Source organism: Gouania willdenowi, chromosome 4, assembly GCF_900634775.1.
Source record: "Gouania willdenowi chromosome 4, fGouWil2.1, whole genome shotgun sequence".
Classification (NCBI taxonomy): Eukaryota; Metazoa; Chordata; class Actinopteri; order Blenniiformes; family Gobiesocidae; genus Gouania; species Gouania willdenowi.
Window position 1 is genome coordinate 25,496,045 of NC_041047.1, and position 24,461 is coordinate 25,520,505.

General features: G+C 39.9%; 2 protein-coding genes and 1 long non-coding RNA gene across 4 annotated transcripts; 1 reads left to right on the plus strand and 2 right to left on the minus strand.

Moving 5' to 3' along the window:
* Positions 1-721: 721 nt before the first annotated feature.
* Positions 722-12,987, minus strand: LOC114461868 (cytochrome P450 2J2-like). 2 transcript variants are annotated; one of them, XM_028444339.1, is made up of 9 exons: positions 12,645-12,987; positions 8,180-8,342; positions 7,911-8,064; positions 7,666-7,822; positions 7,404-7,580; positions 5,660-5,801; positions 4,175-4,362; positions 3,831-3,972; positions 722-3,720 (listed from the first exon to the last, which is right to left on the minus strand). In XM_028444339.1, the coding sequence occupies exons 1-9, from the start codon at positions 12,825-12,827 to the stop codon at positions 3,545-3,547; spliced, it is 1,482 nt and encodes a 493-aa protein (XP_028300140.1). In that variant the 5' UTR covers positions 12,828-12,987; the 3' UTR covers positions 722-3,544. The 2 variants fall into 2 exon arrangements, with proteins under 2 accessions (XP_028300140.1, XP_028300141.1); XM_028444340.1 differs by having other exon boundaries at positions 8,180-8,275; positions 12,645-12,781.
* Positions 12,988-16,134: 3,147 nt separating this feature from the next.
* Positions 16,135-22,843, plus strand: LOC114461861 (cytochrome P450 2J2-like). Its single transcript, XM_028444331.1, has 9 exons — positions 16,135-16,487; positions 17,039-17,201; positions 17,307-17,456; positions 17,619-17,779; positions 17,994-18,170; positions 18,268-18,406; positions 18,518-18,705; positions 21,631-21,772; positions 21,914-22,843. The coding sequence occupies exons 1-9, from the start codon at positions 16,287-16,289 to the stop codon at positions 22,087-22,089; spliced, it is 1,497 nt and encodes a 498-aa protein (XP_028300132.1). The 5' UTR covers positions 16,135-16,286; the 3' UTR covers positions 22,090-22,843.
* Positions 17,226-21,638, minus strand: LOC114461875 (uncharacterized). Its single transcript, XR_003673879.1, has 2 exons — positions 20,240-21,638; positions 17,226-20,150 (listed from the first exon to the last, which is right to left on the minus strand). It is a non-coding gene; the product is annotated as an uncharacterized LOC114461875 (long non-coding RNA).
* Positions 22,844-24,461: the final 1,618 nt, after the last annotated feature.

A 24,461-nucleotide genomic window follows, 5' to 3' on the forward strand; every position in this document is an offset into this window, starting at 1 on the left:
ATCCATCCTGCCAACATTATCTAATGTACTAGAGAGGGTGGTTTATTTACGTCTTGTAGATTACTTAGATAAACATAACATACGATAATCTTCCCAATATGGCTTTAGGAAAAATAGCAGCACAAGTATGGCCATTTTAGATCTTGTAGAGAAAATAAATGATGCTTTTGAAAGAAAAGCAGTTGGTCATTGGTGTCTTTCTCAACCTTTCAAAAGCATTCAACACGATTGAATTTCAAATCAATTGTGTACTTTGAAAGCTGTCGCACTACAGAGTCAGGGGTGTGGCTCTCCAGTGGTTCAGGGACTATGTTTATGTTTATGCGAACTTAAATGGAATAGACTCTGGATTGGAAAATATAGAATCTGGGGTTCCCCAGGGATCCATTCTGGGGCCTCTTAATTGTTCATATTAACAATTTTGTACATTGTTCCTGTGATATTCATAAAACACTCTTCGCTGATGACACAAATTTGTTTGTATCTAACAAACACTTGGGTCATCTTTAGAAAATCTTAAATGACAGACTAGTGGAAATAGATACCTGGTTTAAATGTAACAAACTATCGCTAAACATTAGTAAAAAGTCGTGTTCAGATTCTACACTTGCTAATCTTTTACAGTGTTGTGTTGGGAGCCAGTGCCAGCTACATGTTTTACGACTGTGGGAGAAAAGCATAATTTTTGGTATCTGGAAAGATAAACAGCTGTGGACATTAGTTCAGTTCAGTTCAGTTTATTAGCCATTTGCAGCATGAAAACCACATTGGAAAAAAAATGTACAAGGAGCTCAAAGTGCACCATCAACATTTAAAAATACATTTCACAATATAAATACTAAAAATACTATAAGGTAAAATATGGTACAATAAAAAGTCCATACAAAATAAAGTGTATTGTTTAGAGTCATCACAGCTTGTGGAAAGAAACTGTTCAAATGGCAAACAGTAGAACATTTGATAGAGCGATACCTTTTCCCTGAAGGAAGCATTTCAAAAATGTCCCTGGCAGGGTGGCCTTAGGCATCATTCACAATTTGTAAAGCTCGATTTAAGAGTCTGGCTTTATGTTTTCTTTGTTTGTTTTCTTTGTTTTTTGTTTCGTTCACCAACTACCAAGACAAATTCCTTGCACTGTCCTTAAAACTGTACTTGGCCATTAAAACATTTCTGATTCTGATGTATGGCCTCCAGGAGCGACAAAGTACAGCCAATGGTCCTGCTGGCTGAGACAACCACTTTGTTAAAAGCATTTTTTTTTTTCTTTCAGAGTCAGATTATCAAACCACACAGTAATACAATTGGTTAAGACACTCTCAATTACGCAATAGTAGAACTTTAAAAGAATCTTAGCATTTTGGGGGAAGTAACAAAGCTTGCAAAAACAGAAGAAGCTCCGTCTTGATTTCTTAGCAGTGTTACTGGTATTAGAGCTCCAGTTCAAGTCATGAAAAAGAGTCAATCTGCAATCTGCACATCAAAATCATTGATAGTAATAGGCAACTGATTTCTATTGTGACAAAAGTAAATAACAATTTAATCTGTTTTTGATGTGTTCGAAAGCAAGTTGTTTTCCTTACTCCATTGAACTACATTTTCTACCTCCTCACAATATTGTGATTCATCTTTTGAGCTGATAAGATGGTTGTATCATCTGCGTATTTAATTAGTGGGTCAGCATTGGAGAAAAAATAGCTAAAGGTGATTATGGTGCAAAACATAAATAACCTTGTTATATTGCACAATAATTGCCATTACACAATAGGTTAAATACTGGACAGAAAAAAGTATCTTCAGGTAATATGTAATTGTTATAACTGCAGTTTTATTTACGAACAATTTACTTAAACCACATTATATATAATTGAACTTGCACCAACAAGTGTCTATTTTAGAAAATAGGTTCAGGTATTAAAGTTAGATAGTTACATATTCAATAACAAATATATTTTATTCCATGAAAAGATACATGAAACCATATGGATTTTATATGGCCTAAATCATTTTTTGTTTATTTTGAAACAAAAACCAAAAAAGCTTTTTTTTTTTTTTTTAAAAAAAAAAAAAAAAGCATAAAGAAAAAAGCCTGTCATTATTAGCTATCACATGTCACAACATTGATAATAAACACTGGTGCAATGTATTTTACATGCTAGGGACAAGGTTGTTTATTGAGTTATATCAAGTAGAGAATATAAAATAAATATTTGTACACAGCATTTATTATAGAAGTATATATGTGCTAATATGGGTCAGAACACTCATTGGCTGCTCCATAAAAGTTAACTCCTCTATGCTGCGCTGCCTTTCCCTCTACCGGTGTTTACTTCCGTGTTCGTTCAGCACTGGTTAGCAGGTAAGTGGAGCACTCAGTCTCCGCAGAGTATGCTTAAGGGCTATTTTACTCCTAGTACGGTTGGTCACGGCGATACCGTGTATCTCTGTATATATTTCCCCATTTCTGTTCTGCCCCTCCCTCCAGCTTGACCTCAGCCTCCTTGTGTGTGTGTGTGTGTGTGTGTGTGTGTGCGTGTGTGTGTGTGTGTGGAAAAGAAAAGGGATTTAATACAAACAAAATACTGTTTAGCAGTTTCAAATGTGTAAAATATTCATATGATTGCATTTTTTGTAAAACCTACCTGCGTGCCATTAATTTTTCACTTGGTTCCCCATTATTGAGGCGGCTTTGTCACCTTTCTATGACTGTCTAAGTTAATCCAATAACGATAGTGTTAAAGCTAAACCTAGCCCTTATGACACCTGTGGCTAGCGGTTTGAAGTGATTTTACATACCAATTAATACTTTTTTTATATTGTATTTAAGTTTAAAAGAATCTAAACCATAAAGAAAACCATTGATTGTATTCTTTTGTTGTTGTTGTCAAACCACAACCCCTCTGTTATTTCTCATTTGTGAAATCCTCATTTAACTTCTGATTTGTTATTAACCCTCCACCAGGACCACCAAAAGTGGTGGTCCTGGAGGAGGGTTTTCCGTTGTCGTGTGCTGTGCTGTCCCTGGTTTGTTGTTTCCGAGTGTATGTGTGTATTTGTCACATTATATGTGTATGATGTCCTGGAATCCCCCACTTTGAACCATTTTTTCCCACACTGGTAAGCCTCAGTGCTGGTCATTTTGTTATTTTACTTTTGTTTTATAAAGACTGTTATAAAATACATTTTTGTAATAAACATGTGCAACTGGGAACACGTCAGAAGCTCCTTTAATTAACGGGCCTGAGTGCCTTGGGTGATACATTTATTATTTAGTTTGCAAATCATTAAGTACTCTATTTTCTTTGAAATATTATTAATTCCTTGGGTGAAACTCCCAATGTGGCGTTGTCACCACTAACAATTTCCCATCTTGCCGCATATGGATTTATGCATACTTGCACACAGGTATGTTGATGTTAAACACAATTTTCTTGCGTAAAGGAAGATCTAGTTAGTAATTCAATAGTGTAACAAATAGTGATTCCCTGATTGATATAGCTGAAAACAGCCTGAAGGCACTATGTTGTCATTGTGTTTGTTGTTTTGACTAACGAGGCACAGCCAGCAGCCTGAACTCCTCAGGGGAATAAGTGAAGCCCATCACAGGCTCCGTGCTAGGCATCTCTCCAGGGATTGGTTGGAAGGTGAAATGTTGAAGCAGAGCAGTAAAGAAAATAAAGAGCTCCATTTTGGCCAATTGTTCCCCCAAACACGCACGTTTACCTGTGGGAAACCATCCGACACATATTCAAAAAGAAGCAGCCTCATTTCTGAAAAGCTAGAAACAAATTGTGGAAATCTGGACAGTATTATTATAAGCTCATTAAAAGCACCTGCAGAAAATGGTAAGAAGGCCTCTCTTTTGCAGAAGCGACCCTCTGAATCCAAGAAATGCTCAGGATTGAACGTCTTTGGCGTCTCCCATTTGTTCTCATCCATTAGAACAGAGGCTAAGATAATATTGACAGCTGTGCCCTGAATGAGAAGAAAACAAGCCATTTTTTTTTTAAATTGGCTGCAATCTCTGGCATTACTTATGCATTCAAGAAATGTAGGAAATGCACCACGTGCTGTATAAGAACACAAAATCTCCCTTGAGACATCTTGATTATTGTTGGATATTTATAGCAGATATGAAGTTGGATCACTGAGAAACAGTTCAGTAAATACAGCTTACTTTGGGAATGAAGTATCCTCCAAGCGTTGCGTCCTTGCTGGCCATTTTAGGGAATCCGAAGGGAACTATATTTCCCATCCTTTGAGTTTCATGGATGACGGCATCAGTGTAGGGTAGGTTTGGTCTGTCTGCAATTGTGGGTAGACGAGACTGTCCAATAGTGCAATCAATTTCTGCCTGGACTTTCTCTGGAAGAGAAAGGAAATAATAAGTCATAACAGCTCTCTCATTACTCTTATTGACCATTTTGCCACAAAGTGACCCAACATGCAAATAGATTCATGATGGTTGTTTTCATTTTTAATGATGCAAAATGTTGAAAACCAGAAAACTACATAAAGTTTACAGCTTGTTTACTATTTCTAGCAGTTCATCATTACTTTGCCCCGATCATGATATCCAGCGTTGCTAGACACCCTTAGCAACTCTTTCAAAGATGAGATTATCAACCAATGTTGTGATTTTTCTGGTCTACAGTTATTCTTCCTTGCGTCACCCTGTCCGCTGCCTTATGTGATAATGTGATGGGGCACAAGTAGGGGATTTTATTTTGGTTTGGGTTTATTGTGGTGTGGCTTTGGATTGCATGTTGTGTGCTTTTATTGTGGCTTTTTGGTTGCATATTTTGGACACCGCCCCTTTTAGCTTGTTGCCCCTAGCAACCCCAACAACTGTCACTTTTGGCTAATCAATGCCCCCCTGCAATCAAACACACCTGCGACGCATTAGACCGGACCATAAAGAGGAGGGCACGGAAGACAACGGGAGACGCGGACGACAGACGTGCCTTGCCGAGGGAGGACGCGGACGTACACCTGATTGGAAGCGGAGCGAGACGGAGATCGTGCCCCGACGCGAATCTACAGTAGAGGCAGGGGAGACCCTGCCTTGCCTGTAAGTATACAGAAGACCCAGGGGCGTGTCGGCTGTGGGTTCGTGGGGACGTGGCGCTGTGTGCTGGCTGTGTCATTCTGTGACAGGGAGGATCGAGACCCAGGGGCTGCGGTAGTCCATCAGAGTGGCCCGGACGTGCAAGCGGAGCGAGACGGAGACCGTGCCCCGACGCGAAACTACAGTAGAGGCAGGGGGAACCCCTGCCTTGCCTGAGAGGTCCCTGAAAGTGGATGAGCTGCGGTATTTACGCCCGGCGCCCGGACTGGTCTATACCGCCCTCTCTGGACAATATTTTAGATTGGTATTCTATGTTTGTTTTAATAGTGTTGTGCGACTTTCTTAGGTTTGCAAATATTAAATGGTTAACGTGCATCCACTGTCTTCTTTTTATTGGGCCAGTTGCTCTCACTACATTGGGTTTTAATATTTTATTGGGTTGACCAATTTAATCGATTTAGTATTTCTAAAACTCTCTCGGTCCCATTACACTTACACCGTAACTAACCACCCTCAAAGACGTAAATACTTCTATCTACGGCTTTCAAAAGCTGTCTTTCCTGTGTATTTCTATGGTCATGTGTCAATACCAACCCTGTATTTTTGGGTACTTCATCATATACAGGAGGGCCCAGCGTAAAGTAGTGGAACTGGATTCTGTCCCAGCTTCAATTAGGTCCAAGGTGCAAATCAGGAGTGTTTCAAGGTTGAAGCCAGCCTGTGGGTCTTCTTTTTTCTAATAAAGCAGGAAAACATGGTTAAAAAAGTGACTTTTATCAATTGTTTAACTTTACACTTTAAATTACAGAATGGGCTCTATTATTAAATGAAATCCTAAATTCCGCTACATCTACCATAGTTGAAATTGGTCTGACATGTTTTTGACTAAGCAAGAGCAACTAAACTAGCTAGACAAGGTCAATTCGCTTGCTATGCTAAGTCTTCAGAGCGTTTATAGTTTACAATCAGCAGGGGTTCACATTATGCTATGACTTTCTTTGCATTTGGCTATCAACATCTTTGAATGAAAAAACAAACAACTACATGAAGTTTTGCTGTATCTCACAATCCCAAAGGTAACAGATTCGTATTTGTGATTGAATAACACTTAGCTGGTTAATCATATGTTAAGGTGGGGCCATTTTTCTCATTCTTGGTGGATGTTTTCACCCTGCTATAGTCTGCTCAGAGTTCATGTTGCTAAAGGGACGTTTGAAGTAGCTGCAGTCACTTAGGTTTTATCGAGCAGAGCAGTTTTCTGATGTTTACAAAAGAAACAATATAATTTTTAATAAATGTAAACTATTGTAAAAAAAAAAAGCTATAATATTATATTTCAAGATCAGAATTGTTAAACAATAGATTTTTTTATGCTATTTGCATTAATGTGTAATACAAATTGAGAATAAATGTTTAGTGTATTAGTATATATTGCATAAAACAAAAGTTTTTCTGAAATGCTAACTTGTAGAGGAAGCTTAAAATTGATCTTTTCTGAAAGAGAATACATAATCCTTCGATGTCGGCTCTTCCTATCATTGTGAAGCAGAATTCACCAAGCTTTGGATTGTTCACCCACTAATAGGGAACGTGAGCTGGGATTAGACCGTCGTGAGACAGGTTTGTTTTACCCTACTGATGATGTGTTGTTGCAATAGTAATCCTGGCTCAGGTGGTAGAGGGTCGTCTTCTGATCAAGAGGTTGGGGGTTCGATCCCAGTACCTGACTATGTGTCGAAGTGTCCTTGGGCAAGACACTGAACCCTAAGTTGCTCCCAGTGGTCGACTAGCGCCTTGCATGGCAGTCCTGTCCCACTGGTGTATGAATGTGAGAGTGATTGGGTGAATGAGCTGATATGTAAAGCGCTTTGAGACTGCTTCAGTGTGGGGATAAAGCGCTATATAAAATCAAGTCCATTTACCATTTACCATAAATTGAAAAAGCATTTTAACATGATGTTTCTTTTCATCATAAATAATTATCATGGTTTATTAACACTATTTTTTTTTCAAAATACAGTTATTAAACCAATTTCTCATAGCAGGCTAGAAAAAACTGTATATTATTAGTGGCATTAGGTTAAAAGAATAATTAGACATTTGTTTGATGCAAGCCAACAGCTTGACAAAACATCAAAAGGTATATTTTTGCAAATGAGCATGTCTAAATCTTCAAATAATTTAAGAAATGACATTAACAGTCATTGATGAGACGTGTGAGGACAAGATAAAACACAAATATAATCAGTCCTAAAACAGAAGCATTATTAGTGCGATAGATTTCATCTACTGGTGTAAAATGATCCTTTTATAGCAGCAAATGATCAAATATGATCACCTTCTCAATTTCTGCCAGATATGCATCGATATAATCACGAGGGTTGTCTGGGTTGAACTCCTCCTGGTGCCTTTCTATTTCTTTTCTCAGAAAGCTTAGGATCTTGAAGTAGTTGGCATGGACTGTCTGATGAGGCCCTGGCAGGTACTTCATTATTCCAGTGAAGGCATCATACAGCTGGAAAAGTGGGTAACAGATCACAGCACAAAGACAAATCACACAAAGTTTTTCTCAATCAGTGTGATTTTTAAACTGAGATTACCTGAGCCCGAGCTGATCCGGAAATAATCACAGCATCATTATCCAATTCCAGAATCTTGCGAAAGCTGTAGTCGCTGTATTGAAAGCGATGCCCAAAGACCAGAGAGGCGATGATGTTACTCACTGCGATTGTTATTGTGTAGTGAGGGTTAAAAGGTCTTCCTGAAATCACATTGAATGGTCAAATAGAAATTCAGTTTATTAAAATTACATGAATATCTTTGTTGTGTAAAGTCTTTCTTTCACTTTCCTTGTTCCTCTTTAAAGGCCTCACAAAGAAAATAGCTCTCTACTTCCAGGTGTTTTTCCAGTGACTCCTGGCCATTTTTGAAGTAGCGCAGGTGATTGTATGCAAACTTCTTCTGCATCTTCCACAGATATCCATTGCTTAGCACAATACCTGTGAGATTGTTGTGCCAAATTAACCATAAGGCAATTAACCAACTTGTTTCTGAAGTTTTTCTATGAACCACTTTGCTAGGTGAAACTGTATTATCATGTTCTCAATTGCTCACCGAGGCCTTTGAAGATAACATGGAATAGAGGGACAACAGGCCGATCCACAAAGCTGTCCAACTGGTTGATGAGAGCCTCTCTGGTCATTTTGTATCCTGAAACAAACACCAACTTCATGCTACCTTTTCTCAGACTGAACACTGGGCCATACTTCTCAGACAGCTGTTGAAAAACAATAACACACACACACAACTTGTTGGACATACATTTTTAGTTTAAATTACTTTTTACAATGGTCACAGAAAACTGACGTCAGTGGTCATGGGTGGGAAAAAATTGGGGAATTGTGTGTGTGCAGCACTAATATAGTATAGTTCTATTTCATAATATTTCGTGAGATGTATTGCTCAGAAGCATTTATTTCAATCTGCCAATCCTGATTGGCCGATGAAGCGTGTCCGTTTGCTAGGGGATCGCCCACTTCCTATTAAAGGAGGAGACGGACAGACTTGCACCATTCAAACACCTCTTCTCCTCTCAGCTATCTCGCGTTTTTTTTTTTTTGCCAGTTTAACTGTCCACAGGCGGATTCTCTTTTTTCCTGTCAACGGACGCTGGTAGAACTAGTGCCTGCTCTAGACCACAACAGGTCGAGAAGTAGGTAAAACACAACATTTACCTTGCTTTGCTTGGTAAGTGCTGTCCTTCACTGCCAAAGGGTCGTGAACCTCCGGGCCTCAGCTCTGGCTGACGGCTCTTTCACTCTGGCCGGTGCGTTGACCTCAGCACACCGCCTACGGGCCCGTGCGCACGTCGGTCATCCCTCTAGGCTTTTACGAAAGTGTGTAGCCCAGCTCCAGCTTCTGACAAAAGCGAAAGCTGCCATCTCGAAAACCAACGCTGTTCTCGACGTCTCAGACGGTCCAGCACACGTTGGCCTGCATCCCTGCTAGCACCTGTGGTAGCTGCCTCGTGATAGCATAAGCTATCCACCTGCTCTCCTGACTGTGTCACGTGGTGATGGAAGCTAAGGCCTCTCTCACCGAGGGAGCGGGATGCTCTGGGGCTCACCTCTGTTCATGTGGGGGTAAAATCTCCACTAAGGACAGGCACAAAGTCTGCCCCAACTGCCTGGATCTGGAACATGCCCGCATGGCGGTCAAAACTCCAGGCTTGTGTAAGCCATGCGCCGTTTTTAACACACGGAGCCTCCATAGGAGACTGGCACGCCTGTCTGAGCAGGACTCCATCCCCCTCACCATGTCCCTGTGGAGGCGGTTGAAGTAGAGACAGAGCTGATGGAAACTGCGGCTGCTCAGGGTTCCAGCTGGGGTTCCCAGCTCAACCAGGCGTCTCCCTCCCCACTTCACGAGGATGTCCTCGTGATTGACTGTGAAGAATTTGATGAAGACTCCTCTGACTCTCTCGACTCGGTTGTGAACGAGGAGGATGGACCGTTCATCACCCCGGCTCGGGGTGGGCTGATGCCCGTCTCCTTTCCTCCCAGCCTGGACACGGTGGAAGTGTGTAAACGCGCTGCGGCTCGGCTGGCCATTCCGTGGCCCACCGGAGTGACTGAAATCATCAAGTCCTGCTACGAATTGAAGAAGCTCCCCTTTTCGAAGGGCGCTGCGAGACAAATCCTTCCCGTCTTTCCTGAGCTGCTCATGAAAGTAGCTTGTCTCTGGAAGGACCGTCCGTTCACTGGGAAAACCCTCGTGTCAGGTTCCTCATCCCTTGACTGTGAGGCAATGGAGAGCCTCGGACTGCTTCGTATGCCGCTGGTGGAGCCTCTCGTTGCGGCTCACCTGCTCCCGCGACAGCACGCTGTGTCCCCTTGGAGAGCCTTGTTACCCCTTCCTGCATGTCCACAAACAAGCACTCACACACGTGTTCATCGCTCGCACCCCTAGGCCAAACACAAGGGGTGCATCATGTGAAAGCAATGTCTGCCGCTATAAGCAGAGTGATGATGGGTCCTGTTATTCCCACTCGCAGGGAGGCTCCGGCCCCCTCTTGGTCAGGAATAGCAGTTTCCCGTCATCACCCCTGGAGCGAGCAGTGTGTGCTCGCTGGGGGGGATTGTGCCCTGTCCCACCGGCAAGGGGCTCCTCCGCTGTGCGGGAGATCCCTCTGTTGTTGGTTGGGCGGCCACCAGCAAAGGGCTCCACTGCACTGCAGACGGGCCCTCTGGTGACATACGGCCCACTGCCACGAAGGGGTTCCACCTTTATACGGTTGGGCCACCTCGGGCTGCGCAAGCGGCCTCCGAAAGGGGGCCCAAGGGGGCTTTCTGGTTGCTTACGGTCTGTCTCCGGGAGTGGGCGCCATCGCTCAGTGTATGGCTCCACAGGGTGAGCAGCGGCCGAATGTGTTATGTGCAGTTTGTGCGATTCGCACTTATATGGATATGATGAGGAGCCTCAGGAGGAGCGATCAGCTGTTTGTCTCCCGGGCCAATCCCCGCAAGGGGAAGCCTGTTACTAAGCAACGCCTGTCACAGTGGGTGGTGGAGGCTATTGCTTTGGCTTACTCGTGTCAGGGTTTGCAGCTGCCTACAGGTCTATGTGCACACTCGACCCTGGATCTTGCCACATCCTGGGCTTTGTTCAGGGGAGTGTCTGTTAAGGACATCTGTGCTGCGGCGAGTTGGACCTCGCCCCTCATGTTTGTCCACTTTTACATGGTTGACGTTTCCACCAGGCCAGTTTTACTGTACTGATGTGATCAGACTTCTGTCCTGGAAGCTGGTTCCGCTCGATAAGCATGTCTGCACTACGGGAGTTTCCATATCCCATAGTGAGACACCTCGTGAAATATTATGAAATAGAACTTTAGGTTATGTATATAACCCTGGTTCTATGAATAATATGAGTGACTACACTTCTTGCTCGAACAAGGAGTGCTTACTTTGAATGGTGCACGTCTGTCCGTCTCCTCCTTTTATAGGTGGTGGGTGACCTCCCTCGTGGATGGACGCGCTTCACCGGCCAATCAGGATTGGCAGATTGAAATAAATGCTTCTAAGGAATTCAGACAGAGGTTGCATCCCATAGTGAGACATCTCCCTCATATTACTCATAAAACCAGGGTTATATACATAATCTAAAGTTTACATGTGGGGACTAACTAACTAACTAAATAACTAAATAACTAAAATACTAACTAACTAACTAAACATGTAAACAACTTAACTAACTAACTAAACTAAACTAAGTAAACAACTAACTAACTAAGGCGCTGTTTTTAGCTGTGTGCTATTCTCCGCCTGTACTTAAGTCAGTCGCTGCACGCCTTCATCCAACAACTAAACTAACTAACTAATCATCTAAATAACTAAGCTAACTAAATAACTTAACAACAAACTAACTAACTAACTAAACTAAACAACTAACTAAACATCTAAACTAACTAACTAACTAAACATCTAAACTAACTAACTAACTAAACATCTAAACTAACTAACTAACTAACTAACTAACTAACTAACTAACTAACTAACTAACTAACTAAACATCTAAACTAACTAACTAACTAACATCTAAACTCACTAACTAACTAACTAAACATCTAAACTAACTAACTAACTAACTAACTAAACATCTAAACTGACTAACTAACTAACTAACTAAACATCTAAACTAACTAACTAACTAACTAACTAACTAACTAACTAACTAACTAACTAACTAACTAACTAAACATCTAAACTAACTAACTAACTAAACATCTAAACTAACTAACTAAACATCTAAACTAACTAACTTACTAACTAACTAACTAACTAACTAACTAACTAACTAACTAACTAACTAACTAACTAACTAACTAACTAACTAACTAACTAAACATCTAAACTAACTAACTAACTAACTAACTAAACATCTAAACTAACTAACTAACTAAACATCTAAACTAACTAACTAAACATCTAAACTAACTAACTAACTAACTAACTAAACATCTAAACTAACTAACTAACTAAACATCTAAACTAACTAACTAAACATCTAAACTAACTAACTAACTAACTAAACATCTAAACTAACTAATTAACTAACTAAACGAACTAACTAAACATCTAAACTAACTAACTAACTAACTAACTAACTAACTAACTAACTAACTAACTAACTAACTAAACATCTAAACTAACTAACTAACTAACTAACTAAACATCTAAACTAACTAACTAACTAACTAACTAACTAACTAACTAACTCACTCACTCACTCACTCACTCACTCACTCACTCACTCACTCACTAACTCACTAACTCACTAACTCACTAACTCACTAACTAACTCACTAACTAAACATCTAAACTAACTAACTAACTAACTAAACATCTAAAATAACTAACTAACTAACTAACTAACTAACTAACATAAAGAGGCAGAAACACCAAGCAGTGCAACACCAGGTGGCCCATCACGTATACCTCTGTCAAAGCTGCTCTGTGATGCTGCTTTACTAACCTTTTTTAAAAGTGATATTTACATAACATGTTGCTGTTTGACTCACCTGCTTCATTGTTCCCATGTCAACTCCTGTGAAGACATTTCCAAGGAAAGGCATGGCCCATGGTCCGGGGGGAAATTTGTGAGGTCTCCGGTTTGTTACCACATCAGCCAGAAGTAACAGCAAAAAAAGTAACAATAGCCAAACTGAAAAGTCCAAAGACTGAAAAATAACTTTAAATAACATGGCAGAAGTTTATCAAATGCACTCTGAACAGCTCTGCAGGAAGCAAGTTCATGTGTGTGGATTAGAGGGGCGACACTCAGCATAGCAATGAAATGACACACAATTTATTGCGTAACATTTCCAGGGCTTTTAGGGTGAAAGACCTTTTGTGGAAATTGGCATTGTAAATCATTGCTTTTGGAAAGAGAGTAACCCAGTTATGCAGTATAAAAACACTGTATGTGACAGAAAGGTTCTTAATTTTCTTTTTCTTGGTTTTGTTTTTTCAAAATCATTAACATTCAGCAGAAATTTGAGAAAAGTGTAAATGTACAAAAGTACAGATTTCAACCTTGAGTCTGATAGTCATGTTTTAACTTTGCATGCTTTCTCCTTTCTATTTTCAAAAAGAAATATAACAAAAGTAAGAAAAAAAAGGAAAAAAAAGAGTTTACAAACTAAAAAGTGTACGCAAAAGATTTTAAAGATGCATACAGCACATAATACATTGCAGGGATGTAAAATTCAATGCTAAAAGTGTATTACAATATCAAATAGTGTATTTCACTTAACATTGGAAAAATGTTGCACAAGTTTGATGTATATGCAAGCATATCAAATATATAAATATTTATGTTAGGAGGTCATTTTGATGTCATAAATCATCCTAGAGATTATTCTTTTATCTCTGATACGAAATTAACTTTATAACCACTGTCGCACCCATTGCTGGGTGGAATTTGAAAAAATATGCTGCCTTACTAGAACATCACAATCATATTCTAGCGTAAAAACAAAAACATTATTTTCAGATGACCACCACGACTTTACCTCCAGTTGCACTTTATCCTTTACAAACCGATGCGTATGACATATTGCAGGTTGACCCGAAGAGGAAGATAACAGATAAAAATCTTTTTATATAGTGGGCACTTTAATGTGCCTGGATTAGATCAAACTAGTGTTGTGTTCAAGACCGCACTATCCGAGACCAAGACTTGCCCGAGACCAGAATGCACCGAGACCAAGACAAGACCAAGACTTTCGGGAGCCGAGACCGAGTCAAGACCAAGACCAAGACAAACCGAGACCAAGACCAAGACCAAGACCATAAACATTTTTTTTTCAATTTAAAAAAATAAATAAATGAATAAAATTATGGCAAGGTTCAACAGTTAAATAAGATTCTCTCTTTAATTTTAGTTTATTTTAAATACATTTGACGGACAAAAAAAAGGTGCCTGCAAAAAATTAACTAAAATATTAAAACTACTACTGCTACTGGTAAATTCACAATTATTCTACATATTTGAAAACAAGATTTTTATGTCAGCTGAATGTACAGCAAGTGTTTAAAAGCATTTCTGCCAAGAAATAATGATTCTTGATTCTGATTCTTTCAGTTGTTCAGGTTTAACAGGTCACAGATTTCACAAGATAATATTTTAGTTTGAAAAAGCCTTTACACAGGCCATTTTTATTAATTCACTTAGTTGATATAGTTTAATTTGGTTGCTGTAATATAACTGGATATTCAATTAACAAAGGTTTCCAACTGTAACTGTAAAAGTGAAACTTTCTGAAATAAAACTACAAACAAGTTGTCATCAGTGTAAAAAACATAGAGCTACAGGTAGATGTGAAACTAAATAAAACAAACTCAAACCCTGGAACAGTCATGTGACAAATCAATCAATAGTTATTATATATATATATATATAATTATTATTATTCTGGATACAGTGGAAACAGAAACTATAAAAAATAATTATATTTTGAACCTGTTTATATTGTGGGGAACATATTATATATACATACATGTAATTGGAGTCTAAAGTCACAAAAAAAACACCACTTTAAAAATATTTAATATTATTTGAGTGCAACTCTGCGGCGATGACACGCTGGTGGCGACATAAACCAAGATGGCGGCGGCCCGGACTACAGCCGACATTATGTAATAAAGCCTTAAAAGACATGGATATAATGAAAAGAGTGGATGGACAGATGCATAAACATGCAGACTTTCACACGGACTTATTAAACACACACGAACTTATTAAACACACACAAACTTATTAAACACACACGGACCTCAGTAAACACGGTAAACGGAACAGGCTTCACCGCTCGGCTGGCACTAGGACCCAGAAGCAGAGTAAGTGCGTCCCCTATCCAGCCTTCACAGGCTGTAATATCATCAGTTTATCATTTTACCAGTTGTTAAAGCTACTGTCTTTACCAGGGAGATAATATTTATTCCTGGTGATTGTTTTCTGGAGTTTTACTGGGATTTTTACCGGTGATTAGTTCATATCTCCCTTGCGCTCCGCGGTCCAAACTGACACCGTAGCCACACACGTATGAGTGTGTCACACACGTCACTCAGTCACATTAAGGAAGGTTGTGGTCATTATACGGGGTGGATTAAATAATGAATAAAGGATTGTTTTATCCCGTTCTTCTCCGTGTTATTATCACATTATAAAAAAGTTTAAAAATAGCAGGAATTAGTGCTGGTCTCGAACGGTCTTGACGGAAAATCCCGAGTCCGGACAGCCCGAGTCCGAGACAAGACCGAGTCAAAATGCTTCAAAGTCCGAGACAAGACCAAGACCTTTAAAATTTGGTCTCGAGACCGGTCTCAAGACCGGTCTTGACCACCACAACACTAGATCAAACTATTGAGCTTTGGCTCTTCTGTAGAACATCCTGCAAATTTGTGTTAAATATGGTAGGGAGACACTGTAATGGCTGCAATGGATGGAATGCAGAGACAAGCTAAAATATCTTTCTATGACTGATGTTCTGACTGCAGACCTGAGTCTTGAACAGTATTCCTTCTGGACTATGGCCTTGTTTACATTTAGCATAACATTATTATAACTAATACATTTAAATTTTTCTTTTATCATTCAATGTTTTACATTACAAACAACTATCATTCTATCTGAAAGTTCTTTTATATGTTTTTTTCTCTCTCTTACTTTATACTTGATATTTATATATTTACTTACACACACACACACACACACACATATATATATATATATGAAATAACTGTGGAAATAAAAGCGGCGTTTGGGAAGGTTCAGTCCAGAAACTTTAAAATAGACAATGTTATACAAAGCACCCCTGCTAATGTTTCCTGTAAAATGACACCCAATCCAGAATGACTCAGCAGTATGGTAATTACAGTGCTCCAACAACATGCATTGAAAAGCTTCTGATGACAACCAGTCATTCATTTCATGCTGATAGTGGGTTTCACCCTTTCCCCACCCAGTGTGTGCAGAGTTCAGGTCAAGTATGTGAGTCCATGAGAGGGAGTTGAATATAACAATTTAAATACACCTGAGTCCAAGGTTCAGAAGCAAAGCAGTGAAGCGCATGCACACAAACACATGTGCACTTATATACAATTCATTTAACTTTCACCCATTATCGGTCTGAGCAGCAGAGATTCAGCATTCAGAGAGAATGGAGGCCATCTTTGCAGTTCTTGGCTTGGGGTGGATAGACTACAGGAGCATTTTTCTCTTCCTCTGCATATTTGTGCTGCTGGCTGATGTGTTAAAGAACTGGACTCCCAAAAACTTTCCTCCTGGTCCTTGGGCTCTGCCTCTGATTGGTGACCTCCATCGAATCTCACCTCACAGAATTCATCTGCAGTTCACAGAGGTAGAATTACACATTGATATATGATAAACACGGCTTTGTGCGCTTTCTTAAAAAACCCTGATCAAAGCTCATAACATAATCGGAGAAGCTCTCGGCTGCAAATCAACTGTAGATAGTGATTAGATTAAGATCAATAACAAGCTCCAACATGTTGCTTAAGTGAATGAAATATAAGAACAGTTTGAGTTTCTCAACTTTATGTTGCACGTAGACATGGTTCCTGCATTCTGATTGTTCGTTTTTCTAAAATCCTAATAAAAGACTAAATATGACTGAGTATACTGCCTATGAAATGTATTTCAGTCATTGATTAGTGACATTTCTTGATATCCTTGAGATGAAAATAATCTCTTCAACTTTTTATTAAAAGGTCATTGTATTTTTAATAATACATAGTTTCAGTTATGAGGGCTCAAAAGAAGAGTCCCTTTATGATTTGTTCATTTTGAATCCATTATTGAACTAATGCCAATATAAAGCTGATCATCCCTAGTTGTTCCAAAATGGGTGGACACCTATTGACCCAGCACTGTCCCTCTGTCTGTTTTCAGTTTGCAGAGAAATATGGCAATATTTTCAGCCTCCGTCTCTTTGGTGGAAGGATTGTGGTGCTTAACAGCCACAAACTTATCAAAGACGCCCTCGTTCACCAAGGAGAAGACTTTGTGGATCGCCCAGTAATCCCCCTATTCGAAGCCATGTTTAAAAACAAAGGTGGTCTCATTGTATCAAAGTGAATTTTGTAAAACCTGCAACAACAAATGGTAACACTTTATCGGTTATTGTGTTTTTTTTTTGGTTTTTTTTCATTCCACAAAGGTATTGTGATGTCAAATGGCTATCTGTGGAAGCAGCAGAGAAGGTTTGCTCTTCATACGCTCAGGAACTTTGGTTTGGGCAAGAAGACCTTGGAGCTGTGCATTCAGCAGGAGTCACAGTATCTTACTGAGGCTTTTGCGGATCACAAAGGTGTCGAGCCTCTGTTCATTTAAAAAACAAACAATTCTTTTAAAAAAACAAAACAAAACAACATAGCTCATTCTTACGACCTCTTAACAAACAGTAACACTTTTTCAGGAGGGCCATCACACTGCTTATGCTTTGACACAGCATTTTCTGATTATTTTACAGCCAAGCCCTTTAATGTCCAATCACTTTTGGGCAAGGCTGTGTCCAACATAATCTGCTGTTTAGTGTTTGGAAACCGATTTGAGTTCAATGACACCTACCACCAGTCCATTCTACACAAGTTCAACCAAGCCGTGCGACTGCAGGAAAGTTTGGCTGTTCAGGTGAGACGTCATTGGAAACTCCTACTTAACAAAATTACAGGTCGTGAGATTTAATTATTATTTTTTTAAATGAGACATTTTAATGTAAATTGAAATTCCTCATTGCGTGTCGCCTATTACACCATCACTTCTCTCAGGAATATTGCTGTATAATTCGACTTGTCTTATTGAGGGATGGTATTTGTTATCATTTCAAACTGTCGTCTTTCTGTAGGCGTACAACAGTCTACCTTGGTTGATTAAGTGGTTTCCAGGACCTCATCGACAGGTTGTTGCTCTCATACAAGAGATAGCTGACTTCATCAAAATCAAAATCAAGGAACACCAAAAAAATCTTGACCCATCAGCTCCAAGAGACTACATTGACTCATTCCTCATACAAATGGGAGATGTGAGTGTTTTCACTTCAACACTTTTTTGTGTGTTTTGAAGTTTTAGTGGAAAAGCTTTAGTGACTTTTTTCTATTATTTGTATCTTTTTTAAACAGAAAGAGGATGAAGAGGCTGGATTTGATCATGAAAATTTATGTGCTTCAGCCTTGGATTTGTTTGGAGCTGGAACTGAAACCACCACCACAACTTTAAACTGGGGACTATTGTACATGATCAACCACCCTGATATTCAAGGTGTGTCAACCAGTAAACCAGTTGTTGTGAAGTGGTTGTAAATCTCTTTGAAATACTTGGATTACCTTTATGATCACATAACCCCAGTATGTTAAATGTCACTGTGTACAGAGAGAGTCCAGGTCGAGATAGATACTGTTATTGGTTCATCCAGACAGCCGTCTGTGGCTGACAGAGACAACATGCCTTACACCAATGCAGTCATCCATGAAATCCAAAGAGCAGCCAATATTGTTCCTTTGAATGTGGCCCACATGGCGAGCAAAGACACCACACTGGAGAGCTACAATATCCCCAAAGTAAGTATTTTATTAACAACATAGCCCATATGAGGCTCAAGCATCATTTTATATCAAGAGTTTTGTGAATGAATGAAAAAAGCGGCACAGGGTGTAGCGACTATAAATTCAAACACAAACCACCATGATGACGATGCTGAATTGGGCAGTACTTGCTGTTGATGGTCAGGATGTCAAATGACCAACAATCTGACAAAAATAGCTCAATTTTCAAGAGTGTGGGAATCACAATGTCACTAAAAAGTCCTATTGCCTGGCTTTTAGGTTTCCTGCTCTCTATTGAATGATCACAATTACCTCCACCAAGGAGGTCATTTGTTCACTTGTGTTTATTTGTCTGCTTGGAGGTGTATGTCAAAGGTATCTACCTAGTCTGACAAAATTGTAACCAAAGATAGACCTTGCACCATGGAGGATTCTATGAAATTTTGAAAGGGATTCGGATCAATTTACTGATTCTGGATCACTTTGAAAAATTGGCGAAATTTCTCAACATTCATATCTCGGTTCATAATTAAATTTATTTTTGTGACTCAGTTATGACAGGTTGGTTCCTCAGTTGTCACGGGTGCAAACATGGGACTCAGGTGCAGAGCTCACAGTAACTGCTTATTGTCCTAGACCATACAAAAGTGGGAGTTTTTGTATTCTACACAGGATGGAGACACTGAGTGCTTGACAAGATCTAGAATTTTTGGAATGCTGTAAACTGAAGACTTGGCCTGATCCCAATACTCACGCTGCACCCTATGCTCCTCTACGAAGTGTGCACTTGTTAGAAGTGCACGAGTATGCAGGTTACAAGTGTGCAAAAATTGCACAAATGGGACAATGCGGTTTACATCATCGACTTGTGCCCCTGTGTCATATCTGCAACATTCTGCCCAGGTTTCTGCTCCACTACTTTACAAGCACATCTCTCTGAACATGATTACATTTAGTTTTATGATTAGAATTTGTTATGCAGTTCGAGTGTGAAATTTTAATATTGTGACAACTCAGATCGATTTCAAGAGTAAAATAGAAATTAAATAGGGATGCATATTCTGTTCAGTTTCTTTATTGGATTAACTGGTGATCATACTGAACAATTATCAATGAAAAAGTGGTTCACAGTGTATCTCTTTGTACAAATACATTTAAAGAGTAATTTTTAAATGTAGAGTGGATTACTAAGTTTTATGTTTTTATTGTTTAGCTTTTATACATCCTTTGTTTATTGTACAAGTGTAAAGCTTAAATTTGATGTTATATGAATGATTGCACAAAAAAGTTATGAATTTCTTTGCATAGAATGTCCGTAAATACTGGTGCATACGTAATGCTTCATCAGATATTTATGCATCTGTTACGGGGCGGGTAAGAGCTCAGGTGTGGATGACAAACACACAGAGGCAGAACTGAATTTAACTGTTTGTTGAAATAACTGAGGAAGGTGGCAAGACCTGGTGGAAGAGAGGAGAGAGGGATTAACTGAAACGGTTAAGCAAATATGAATCTGTAGCGATGGACTAAGCAAAGGACTGAAACTAACCTGGGGTCCCCTAGAAAGAGCGAGGCTTAACTGAGTCTCCAGGGAGGCGGGGCCGACAGTCAGGATGGCAGGCAAAGGAGCGAAAGCAGAGACTGGTGCTGACAGGAAAAGGAAGGCTGGGGATTCCGAGAGGCAGAAGATCCAGGCAGGAATCTGGAGAGAGTCTCCACGACCCAAAACAGACGGAGGCAGGCAGACAGACAGATGAGCAGGAGCAGGAATAGGCAGAGGCGAGACGGGACAAGGCAGAAGCAGGAGCCAAACGAATGAAGCTTTCACTGAGTAGAGCAACGATCTGGCACTGACTGAAGTCCAGGGTGCTGCCTTTATGGGGCTGCTGATTGCATCCTGCAGGTGGAACTCGTCAGCAATCAGGCCACTCACTCACAGCACCACTGGAAAAAAGAAAAGAAAAACAGGGAAACAGCGCCCCTAAGTGACGCTAGAGGTGGCGGGCATGACAGCATCTTTCCAAGTAACATAGCAAACCTTAATTGTATTTACACATATACAGCATAAGAAATGTAAAAATATTTCAATACTTACACTTAAAAGCACATTTTTTTGGCACAGGACTCGCAGACGGATAAACAAAACCCACGTGATATCAGTGACGTCGGTGCAAAACCTCTATACCGCAAAGAATTATGGGTAATGTGCTTTGCCAATGTCCGCTTGGATGCAGGCTTTGGCAAAGTATGGATCAGGGGCACATAGGGGGTTTGGCGAAAGACCACTCTGGAGAATTGGGACACCCCACGCAAATGAGGGGTGTGAGGGTGCAAGTGTGAGTATTGGGACGATGTCTAGATAAAACTAACAAAACAAGACATGATGATAACAGACACATCCAACCATTTAACATCATTTACCTTATTGAGTTCCATCCTGATCAAATCCGGATTGCGAATTTCTTCAAAATTAAAAAAAATGGGGGTGCCCATACATTTGGATTTACAGTATCATTAATGTGGACAGAAATGTCTTGCAAGTCTTTAAAGTGTGAGTGATCATGGTATCACAATCTGGATCACTGATCCAAATAAATAGCAATACCTGGCAAAGAGGATATTTGGTGTTTGCGGAGGATTGTGCTCTCTGAGTGCTCTTGTTTTCACCCTATTTATGAGCGTTAGCCACCATAACTAGCTTAATCATTATTAAATCAATGCACGCTGCATAACATGAACTGAAGCATTCTGTATCTCCTCAGAGAAATCCAGAATGTCTTTCTTTACAATAATTTGTACTTGTTTAAGTTAAAGGCAGAATCTGAATTAAAATCAGAGATTACATTTTTAGTCTAGTTCTTTGAGTCGAATCCCAAATCAGAGTAGAACTATATGGAATGTGTGAGAACAGTAAATATTGATAAATGCATGTCTCTACAGGGCACCATCATCTTGCCGATGCTGCACATTGTCTTAAATGATGAGTCGCTGTGGGAAACTCCGCACTCCTTCAACCCTCAACACTTCTTGGATGAGGATGGCAAATTCAGAAAGAGAGAGGCTTTCATTCCCTTCTCTGCAGGTCAGTCACATTAAGTAACAGAATCCTAAACCACCTCTTTGGTGTTATGCATTACATATTCATGCACAGGAAACTCCATTGTCTGGTCAAAGCTTGTATTGTTTGCAGTTAAAGATTCTTGTTTTTTTTTTTTGTCCTTAGGTAAGCGTGTGTGTCTTGGCGAACAGTTGGCCAGGATGGAGCTTTTCCTGTTTTTCACCTCCCTCCTTCAGAGGTTTACATTTACTCCTGCTGCTGGAGAGAAGCCCAGTCTGGATTTCACTCTGGGAGGCATCCGCTGTCCCAAAGCCTACAATCTCTGTGCTGTAACTCGCTGAGAGATTGTTGGTTCATTGTTGAGTCCAAAGTATTTCCTTTTCATCCTTAGACACCCGAGCACAGGGCTGTTAAACCCCTTTTAGTTCAGGGGCAATACAGTGTGACATCAAGTGGGCCGCAGATTTTATTGGAAAAACGAGCAATTTCAACATTTGTGTGCCTTAGTGTGACCTTCCATGTATAAATCAATGTTCAGCAATAAGAGACAGATATCAATCCCTGCAGGATCTTTACTTAAAGGTGCAGTCCGTGACTCTCAGATCCCTCTCTCCCCTCCCTCCCCGCTGCTCTCTTGCCTTGCCTCCAAACTTTCCAAAGTCCCTCCCTCAGAGGAGCTAACGTTAGTCCGACAGCATCATTACAGTAATACAACATGCTCTGTTAAAAGCATATTACTGCAGCGCTTCTCTTTCTAAATGTGCACATACTGTACCTCAGCAGCAGCAGCAACAACACAGTATCACACAGTGTCACATACAGTGTCACTCCGCGCCCACAACACATGCACTACAGAGTTTTAGTGTAACAATTACAAATCAAACCATGTAAATCAAGCAGCAGTAATTACCAATTCCGTCTTCTACTCCTTCAGACCATGCACTGTAAAGAAGTCGCCGCTCCGGGAAGGGGGTGGGGACTGTGAGCAACAGCTGTCAGACAGCCCATCAAACACAATCCTGGCTTTGATTGGTTTTTTTTGCTCGGTCGCGGTGCATTCTGGCAATCTGCCAAAGGCTGCAGGAGCAGCAGGGGGGCTCAATGAGCCTGTTTTTTTTTCACACAAACTACTAGTTTCATGTAAAGCTGTCCTTACATATTGACAGCTTTAGCAAATATGACAAAAAGTCACTTTTATAAGAGTTGCAGACTGCACCTTTAAATTTCCAATAGTTGTTTAATTTTGGGTGAAAATGCAGGAATTTTGAAAAATTTAAAGATCTTTCAATGATTTGAGATTAAAAATAACTGCCATCATGTGATATACCCATTTGAAATAATCTGAGCCTTGCAAATATTGTTGAGTTTCATTGAATGTATGTACTTGGAGGGGCTGAAATGTCTACAACTGAATTAGTGGGTATTTAAGGTTTTTTTTTGTGATTTTTAATATCTAACTGGATGCTTTAAAGGCCGAATTTGGTCCACAGCCCTTAAGTTTGACTTAGGAGTGATGCCAGACACTCTTTCTCAAGATTTTGATCTATATTGACATTCCACGAGCAGCATTGATTAGCTATTAACATTAAACAACAGTTGAACAAGTGTAACTCATATAAAGCTAGCCAGTGAATTTAGATGAATAACAAACTAACATATGTGTTGTGCTGGAAGAAGATTTAAAAACATGCATCTTTGCAGAATACCATTCTTTTGAAAGTAAATCTTACAATAAAAGACAAAAAAATCTATAAAGAAAAGCAACAGATCCAGAATTTATCTACAGAATGATATACTTGTGTTTGTGATTACTGCAATAAAAAACACATTGATTATGTAACAAACCCTATGTGACCTCTGATGTAATATTTGTGAAAAACAAGCTCAGGCTGGAACTGGAAGTTTTAGTGTCTGCGCGTTAGTGTTGTCAAAAAACTTTTTTTTTTCTCTCCTGTTTCAATTGACACAACTTTATTCGCTGCTGAAGCCACAAGGAATGTTTTTTTTATGGGGAAATGTTCCGTGGAGCGCTCATTAGGTGCACTGCCCTCCCCCCTCCTGTGCTGACTGCACTAAACACTTCCTAAACCACCCCAAACACTGTCTAAAATTGCAAAAAAATAAATAAATCATCACTGACTCCTAAATACAGAGCCACCAGTGCCCGTTTAACTTTGCTGTGCCTGTAAAACTCTGTTAGTTTCTCATACAGCGCAGCGGCGCTCCGTGAAAACATCCATCCATCCATCCATCCATTGTCAGACCCACTTATTCCTGTTTGTCAGGGTCGTGGGGGTCCGCCGGTGCCAATCTCCGGCTCTCATTTGGCTCTAGGCAGGGGTACACCCTGGACAGGATGCCAGTCCATCGCAGGGCCTGTGAAAACATCATCATTATTCAGTTTCACCTGCTCAGGGCATTTGAACAACATCTCATCGAAGCCACAGAAGATCCGTGGGAAAAAGTTGTGTGTTGTTGTGGACAAGACCATCAATGCCAGGGAATGTAGAGTCTTAAACATTGTAGTTTAATGAAAACTTCTGATACAGTAAAATATTCTGGCCCCGAGTGGTGAAACAACTGATGTATCCTTGTGTCTATTTATTTTTGTGTAATCACTGTGGTCTGGAATGATGTCATCAGGATCATTTAAGATTCAGCAAACCATTGATCCCTGAGTGAAAATTGGGTGACTGTGACATTAATGCTGTTT